Source organism: Belonocnema kinseyi, chromosome 1, assembly GCF_010883055.1.
Source record: "Belonocnema kinseyi isolate 2016_QV_RU_SX_M_011 chromosome 1, B_treatae_v1, whole genome shotgun sequence".
NCBI classification, from domain to species: Eukaryota; Metazoa; Arthropoda; class Insecta; order Hymenoptera; family Cynipidae; genus Belonocnema; species Belonocnema kinseyi.
Window position 1 is genome coordinate 19,305,546 of NC_046657.1, and position 8,844 is coordinate 19,314,389.

Consider the following 8,844-nt stretch of genomic DNA (forward strand, 5'->3'; position numbering starts at 1 on the left):
ATGAATTTTCAACAAAGAAGATCAATTTTCTATCAATTTAGAATTGCTGAATTTTTAGTTAAAAAATTAATTTAAATAAAACGATTTTTTTAGAAAAAAATTTAATTTTCAACCAAAGTGATGATAAACTTTGAATCAAAAAGATGAAATTTTAACCAAGAAGTTTAATTTTCTACCTACTTGGAATACCTTTCAATTGAAAAATTAATTTAAAATTTTTAAAAAATAATTTTCAACCGATAATTTAATTTTTAACAAAACATTTACATTTTCAAAAACTAAATGAAAAAATAAAAGATTTTTCAGTCAAGAGAGAAGAAAATGAGATTAAAACGGTTTAATTTTCAAGAAAAAAAGAGTTAGTTTCAACCAAGAAGATTAATTCCCTACCAAAAGTGGAATAATTAAGATTTCAGTACAAAAAATTAATTTTCAAACAAAAATAAAACAACAAATTTTCATGAAAATATGTTAATTTTCAAACAAAAAGATGAATTTTCAACCAAGAAGTTCAATTTTCCACCAATTTGTAATAGTTAAATTTTCAGTTATAAATTAATTTTCAATAAAAATTTTTTTGAACAAAATATTTAAATTGTCAACCAAAGCGATAATTTTTTAACTAAAATTATGAATTGTCTATATAAAAAAATAATTTTTAACAACAAACATAACATTTTCAATCAGAGTTATGTATTTGAACTAAAATGGTAAATCTTCAACTGGAATAGTTTAATTTTAAACAAAACAGATGAATTTTCAATTAAAATGATGAATCTTAAACTGCAATGTCTAGTTAAATTTTCTACCATGAAGGTTAATTTTCCACCAACCATGACGAAATTTCAACAAAAACAAAAGATATTTTCCACCAAAAGTTGCATAGTTAAATTTTCAGTTAAAAAAAAAAAAAATACATGAATTCTCGAATAAACAGTTGAATTTTCAATAAAAAAATTAAATTAATTCCTTTGAATTATAAATAATCCATTTTTCAAAAATATAATCCAAAATTGTTCAATTTGGAACATATGAGAATTTAACTTTCAACACTTTTCCAATAAAAATTGTCCACTCTTCAAAATTTCTAGTCTAAAATTTTTCAATTTTGAGAGCTTCTGATGTAGTTCAATTTTACAAGCCTTGATTTAGAAATGATACAACTTCTTTTCATTCCATTCGAAATATTGTCTTTTTGTTTTAAATTAAAAAAATCTAAAATTAATTTGGAAATTTTGGGTCCGTTAAAAAAAATACATAACGTCTTCACTTCCAGGTAAAAATAAAAACTAAATAGAAAATCTGCATTAATTTATTTACCTTGAGGCCTTTTCCCATTCCCACAGCAGCAACAAGAGCATGAGTATCGCCAGCATTGCTAGTTGGAAGCTGGTTTGTTCTTGCACCAGCCTCACTTTCCCAATCTTCTCGTGCTTTATTTGCAATGTCCCAAACATGGCTCACCACCTTTGTATACTGAGTCACTTGTTTCTAAAACCCAACAAATTTCATTCAAAAAATCAAAAACCAGATTTTTAAGTCTTATTCTTTGCAAATTTCGTGAAAAGTGGGAAGGAAAGCCTTTCCCACGCTTCAACCTCCTCCCTTACTTCCTCCTTCACTTGTCATATTTTGTTATAATCCCCCACTCCCTCTCTTTCCTTTCCCCTCACTTCCCCTACTTCGCAACCACTCATTTAATAAACTACACCTACTTCCTCCACCCTCATTTCTCTTACTCTCCGTTCAGTTTCCCTATTTTCCCTTAATTGCTCCTCACTTTTTCTAACTTCCCCTCTCTTCATTTCCCACCACTTTCTCTAACCTCATTTCCTTTACCACTATCCTTTCACCTACTTCTCCCCTCCCCAATTTCGACTCATTACCTCTACTTTCCACAACCATATATCCGCTACTCTTCCTCCTTCCATTGACTCTCCCCTCGTTTTCTCTATTTCGCCTAATTTCTGCCTTATACTTTTCCCCTACTTTACCTCCTCACATTTCCCCTCTCCTCATTTCTTCTACACCTCCTTCACTCAGTTAACCTCTCCTAATTCACCCTCACTTTCCTTAACCTCTTAATCTCTTCACTTCCTCTCCAGTCCCTCCCATCTTTACCTCCTCATCCTGTTCCATAATTTCCGTACCAACTTGTTCTCTTTATTTTCTGTGACCTACCACCCCCATCCCTCGCGTGCCCTACTCCCAAGTATCCCCTACACACATTTTTTCCGCTTCACTTAATTCCATTCCCATATTTTTCCGCACTTTACCTATTTTCTCCCATCTTTCTTCCTCACATCCCATTACTTTCCCTATCCGCCTTTCCTCATTTCTTTTTATAGCCACTCTAATTTCCATCCGATCATTTCCCTTAATCCCATTTCATCTCTCGTCATTGCCCCTACTTCCCCTCCTATCATTTTTCCTACTTCTATTTTCCTTCATTTATTTCCCCTCACTTCCTCTACCTCCAATCCCGATCATTTCTCCTACTTGCCCGCCTCTAATTTTTTCTCACTTCCCCTATCATCATTCCCCCTCCTGGAAAACTTGCTCTCTCTTTCTCTATCTGCAATCTGAAGCACTTTTTTCTCCCGGTCAAGTTTTACAATTTTCCAGGTCAATTAAAAAGTAAAAAATTCAAATCTGCCACAAAATGCAAACATTTGTTTTAATTCAACCGTAACAGTTGAATTTTAAATAAAAAAGATTAATTTTCAACTAAAATTATGAATATTTAACCGGAACACTTTATTTTTCAACCAAATAGATTAATTTTTAAACAATAAGATTAATTTTCACACCAAAATATTAATTTTCAAACAAAAAATACAATTTTTCAAAAAATCTCACGATTTTTTAACGAAATAGTTAAATTTTCTACTAAAGAAGACGTAATCAACCATATTGTTGAATTTTGTACGAAAAACAAAATAGAATTTTCAACAGAAAATGAAATTTACATTTTTAGTATTTTATATTTTCAACCTAACTGATAAATTTTCAACTTAAATGATGATTATTGAACTGGAGTACTTTAATTTTTAACCAAATAGATCAATTTTTAAACAATAAGATTCATTTTCACGCAAAAAGATTAATTCTCAAACAAAATATTTACCGCAAAACGCAAACAATTGTTTGAATTCAGATTATTTCCCTACAAAAAATGAACTTAAGTGTTTATTTGAAAAATAATTCTTTTGAATTTTAAATGATCCAGTTCATTCCAAGTTTTCTTTAACATAACAGAGAAAAAAATTGAAAACTAAATAAATTTGCAAATAAAATAAAATTAAATCAAAAAGATGAATTCTCAACTAAAATTATGAATATTTAAGCGGAGTACTATAATGTTTAAACAAATAAATTAATTTTTGAAGATTAAGATTAATTTTTAGCCAAAAAATACCATTTTTGAATAAAATTCACGATTTTTTAAAGAAATAGTTGAATTTTCAACTAAAGAAAACATATTCAACCAAATAGATGAATTTTGAACGAAAAAAAATTGTAAAAAAGGAGACTAAGTTTAAAACAACATTTTTTACCAAAATATCGATTTTTTAACAAAATACGTGAATTTTCAAAGAAATAGTTGAATTTTTTAATAAAAGAGACGATTTTCTACCTAAATTGTTGAATTTTTAGTTGAAAAAACTGATTTTTTACAAAGTACATAAATTTTCAAACAAATAGTTTAATCTTCAAATAAAAAATATCAATTTTCAACGAAATATTTGAATTTTCAATTTTTAAAAATAAATAAATTTTCAACTAAAAATTGAATAGTTGCATTATCCATTAAAAATCTAATGCTTAATAAAGAAAACGGATTTTCGGTAAAATAGTTTTATTTTCAGTAAAAAAATTATTTTCAAGAAAGTAATCACAATTTCAAAAAAAGATGAATCATGAAACAATAAAAAATTAATTTTTAACAACAATCTTTAACTTTTAAACACAATTAGTTAAATTTTTAGCTAAAAAAAGATAAATTCGCAACGAACAAGGTAGCAAAATTTTTTATTGTTATACAAAAAAACTCTAAAAACTACTTAAGTACTTTCGTTTTTTATTTTTTTTTTAATTTAGAAGACGGAATTTTCAAATTCTGACTTTTAAATTCCTTTCTTTTAAATTCGAATTATAATTCTTTAAAAAAATTCCCTGTTCCAAGTGAAATAATATATTTCTTTACCGAAACTCCCTGTTCTATGATAAAAACGAACATTCATAAATGCCGCAAAAAGGAAAAAATTGCTTGAATTCAGATTAATTTCCCACAAAAAATGAATACTTAAGTTTTTAAAAAAATAATAATTCCTTTGAATTTTAAATGATCCAGTTTATTCCAAGCTTGTTTTAACGCAATCGAGCAAAAAATTGAAAATTAAATAAATTTGCAAATAAAATGATGAATCTTCAACTGAAAAAGTTGAATTTTATATCAAAACGATGAATTTCCAACTAAAATTATGAATAATTAATTAGGGTACTTTAATTTTCAACCAAATGGATTAATTTTCCAACAATAAGTTTAATTTTCACGCAAAAATATTACTTTTCAAATAAAAGATTATTTTTCACGCAAAAAGATAAATTTTTAAACAAAAAAATAAAATTTCTCAAAAAATCGCATGATCTTTTAAAGAAATAGTTGAATTGTCAACTAAAGAAGATATATTCAACAAAATAGTTGAATTTTGTACGCAAAAAAAAATAAAATTTTCAACAGAAAATGAAAGTTACATTTTTTATTATTTAGTATTTTCAACCTAACTGATAAATTTTTAACTAAAATTATTAATCTTCAACAGGAATAGTTGAATTTTAAACCAAAAAGATGAATTTTCAATGAAATAGTTCAAATCCTCAATCAAAACAGATTAGCTTTGAACCAAATATAACTGGAATACTTGAATTTTTAAATAAAGAGATTAACTTTAAAAAAACATTTTGGATAAAAAAATCGATTTTTTTTAACAAAATACGTGAATTTTCAAAGAAATAGTTGAATTTTCAAATAGAATAGACAAACTTCTAGCCAAATTGTTATTTTCAACTAAAAATTGAATAGTTGAATTATCCATTAAAAATTTAATGCTTAATAATAAAAACAGATTTTCGGTAAAATAGTTTTATTTTTAGTAAAAAAATTATTTTCAACAAAGTAATCACATTTTCAAAAACATATGAACCTTGAAACAATAAAAAATTACGCAAAAAGATCAATTTTCAAACAAAAAATACAATTTTTTAACAAATCGCATGATTTTTTAAAGAAATAGTTGAATTTTCACATTAAGAAGACATATTCAACCAAATAGTTGAATTTTGTACGAAAAAAAAAATAGAATTTTCAACAGAAAATGAAAAGATGAATTTTCAACTAAAATGATAATTATTTAACTAGAAAACTTGATTTTTTAAAGAAGATTAACTTTGAAAAAACTTTTTTGACCAAAAAAATCGATTTTTTAACAAAATACGTAAATTTTCAACGAAATAGTTGAATTTTAAAATAAAAGTGACAAATTTCTAGCCAAATTGTTAAAATTTTAGTTGAAAAAACTGATTTTACACAAAGTACATAAATTTTCAAACAAATAGTTTAATTTTTAAATAAAAAATATCAATTTTCAACGAAATAATTGAATTGTCATTAAAAAAAAAATTCAACTGAAAATTAAATTGTTAAATTATCCATTAAAAATATAATGCTTAATAAAGAAAACGGATTTTCGGTAAAGTAGTTTTATTTTTAGTAAAAAAATTATTTTCAACAAAGTAATCACATTTCGCAACGAACAAGGTAGTAAAATTTTTTATTGTCATACAGAAAAACTCAAAAAACTACTTGAAGTACTTTCGTTTTTTTTTTTAATTTGGAAGAGAGAATTTTCAAAATATAAAAAATTCTGACTTTTAACTAACTTTTAAATTCCTTTCTTCTAAATCCGAATAATAATCCTTTTTAAATATTCCCGTTCCATGTAAAAAATTCCCTGTTCCAAGTGAAATTATATTTCTTTACCGGAATCAAAAAGATGAATTTTCAATTAAAATTATGAATATTTAACTGTAGTACTTTAATTTTTAACCACGTAGATTAATTTTTAAACAATAAGATTAATTTTCACGCAAAAAGATTAATTATCAAACAAAAAATATAATTTTCAAAAAATCGCATGATTTTTTTAAAAAATAGTTGAATTTTCAACTAAAGAAGACATATTTAACAAAATAGTTGAATTTTGTACGAAAAAAAAAGAATTTTTAACAGAAAATTAAAGTTACATTTTTAGTATTCAGTCAAATCTGAAAATTCTTAAATTTAACTGTAATCCTTGATTTTTTAAACAATGAGAATAACTTTTTAAAAACTATTTTGACCAAAAAATCGATTTTTTAACAAAATACGTGAATTATCAACGAAATAGTTGAATTTTTAAATAAAACAGAACAACTTTCAGCCAAATTGTTGAATTTAGAACTAGAAAAAATTACCTTTCGAACAAAAATGCAACCTTTCAATTCTCAGTCGAAAAAATTAATTTTTAACCAAACTGATGAATTTTCATAAAAAATTAAGAATCTTTAATTGGAATAGGTGAATTTTATATCTACCTAAAAGATGAATTTTCTATTAAAAAACTAATTTTCCACAAAGTAAATAAATTTTAAAACAAATAGTTTAATTTTTAAATAAAAAATATCAATCTTCAACCAAATAGTTGAGTTTTTAACTTAAAAAAAAATAAATTTTCGACTAAAAATTGAGTAGTTGAATTAATCATTAAAAATCAAATGCCTAATAAAGAAAACCGATTTTCAGCAAAATAATTTAATTTTCTACTGGAATTGTTAAATTTTTTCAGCAATTCTTTGAATTTTTAGCTAAAAAAAGATGAATTCGCAACGAAAAATGTAGCGAAATTTTCTATTATTGTAGAGAAAAACTCTAAAAACTACTTAAAGTGTTTTAGTTTTTTTTAATTTGGAGGAGAGATTTTTCAAATTATGACAAATTCTGACTTTTAAATTCCTTTCTTCTAAATCCGAAGTATAATTCTTTATAACGACCAAAGGTAAATTCCCGGGTTTTAAATTAAATTACCGGTAATTTTCCGGTAAATTCGCCACCCTGAATTAAAAAATTTCAAAATAGTTCCAAGATTTCATGGGGTTTTCAAGAATTTCAATAATTTTATGGTATTTGAAAGAATTTCGAGAAATAAAAAAAATATCAAGGCATTTCCAAGGACTTTCAAGGATTTCTAAAGAGTTCAATGCATTTTAACATATTTTATCCGTTGACGAGAGATTTAAAAAAATTTACACGGTTTTCAAGCAATTTTTTTATGTTTTCGAAATACGTATTTCAAAGGATTTTAAAAGATTTTCAAGATTTTCAAAGAATTTTCAGAAATTCCAAACATTTTCAGGGATTTCATTCATTTTTGAGAAATTGAATTTCTTTTTCAAGAGAACTTTAATAGATAATTAAAATGTATTTGATCTTTAACTGATTTCAAATAAATTTTACCTATTTACATGGATTTTTATGATTTTCAAAAAAAAAAGATTTCAAAGTATTTGAAGGAATTCGTAAGAATTTCAAGATATTTAAAAGCTGTAATGAGATTTCCACAAATTTTTCAAAATTTCCAAAGATTTCAAGGGATTTCGAGAGAAATTTGGAATGTAAATTAAATTCACTTAATTTTCAAAGAACTTTTAGAGATTTCAAACATTTTGAGGCATTTCAAGGAATTTCAAAAGATATAAAGGACTTTATTGAATCTTCAAGGATTTCAAATGATTTCAACTTATTTTAATAGATTTCTAAGATGTTCAAAGGAAATATTTCAAGGGATTCGAAACAATTAAAAATTTTTTTTTAAATTCAAGGAATTTTGGATGTTTTTGAAATATGTATTTCAAAGGATTTTGAAAGATTTTCAGCAGATTTAAGGGATACAAAATGATTTACAGAAATTCCAAAAATTTCAAGGGATTTGATCTTTTTTTTTAAATAGAATTTAAATTTTAATAAATAATTACAATTTATTTGATCTTTACGTAATCTCAAATAATTTTTACTTATTTAAATGGATTTTTATGAGTTTCAAAAGAAAATATTTCAAATGATTTGAAGTAATTCGAAAGAATTTCGTGATATTTAAAAACCTTGAAGGAAATTCAAAATTTTTTGCAGAATTTTTAAAGATTTTAAAGGATTGCGAGATAAATTTCGAAAATAAATTAAATTCACTTAAATTCCAGAAAACTCTTAGAAACTTCACATATTTTTAAATATTTGAAGGAATTTCATAAGATTTAAAGAATTTGATTAAAACTTCCAAAATTTCTAAGGATTTAAATGGTTTTTAAAGAGAAATTTAATTTTGAAATGAAATATTTCAAGGGACTCAAAAGAATATTGAAAGATTTTAAAATATTAAAGGAAATCAAGAGGACTTTGGAAATTAAATTAAATTTCAAGGAATTCTTAGAGTGTTTTTTAAAAAGAGAACTTAAATAAATAAGTTCAATTTAATTTAATTTCAAGGGATTAAAAAAAAATTGTACCTATTCTTATGGATTCTTTTGAATTCCAAAGAAAAGATTTCCAAAGATTTGGAGGAATTCGAAAGAATTTCATGATATTTAAAAACCTTGAAGGGATTTCAAAATTTTTTGCAGAATTTTTAAAGATTTTACAGGATTGCGAGATAAATTTCGAAAATAAATTAAATTCACTTAAATTCCAGAAAAACTCTTAGAAATTTCACATATTTTTAAATATTTGAAGGAATTTCATAAGATTTAAAG

The 8,844-nt window shown here is 24.5% G+C and overlaps 1 protein-coding gene across 4 annotated transcripts in view; it reads right to left on the minus strand.

The window, feature by feature from the left end:
* The window catches only part of LOC117174974 (mediator of RNA polymerase II transcription subunit 8), a 26,179-nt gene that overhangs the window by 4,307 nt on the left and 13,028 nt on the right, over positions 1 to 8,844 (minus strand). For all 4 annotated transcript variants that reach the window (XM_033364461.1, XM_033364469.1, XM_033364476.1 and 1 more), the window contains one exon: positions 1,321 to 1,491. In XM_033364461.1, coding sequence (XP_033220352.1) covers positions 1,321 to 1,491 — 171 coding nt within the window. The remainder of the gene's footprint in view (positions 1 to 1,320; positions 1,492 to 8,844) is intronic.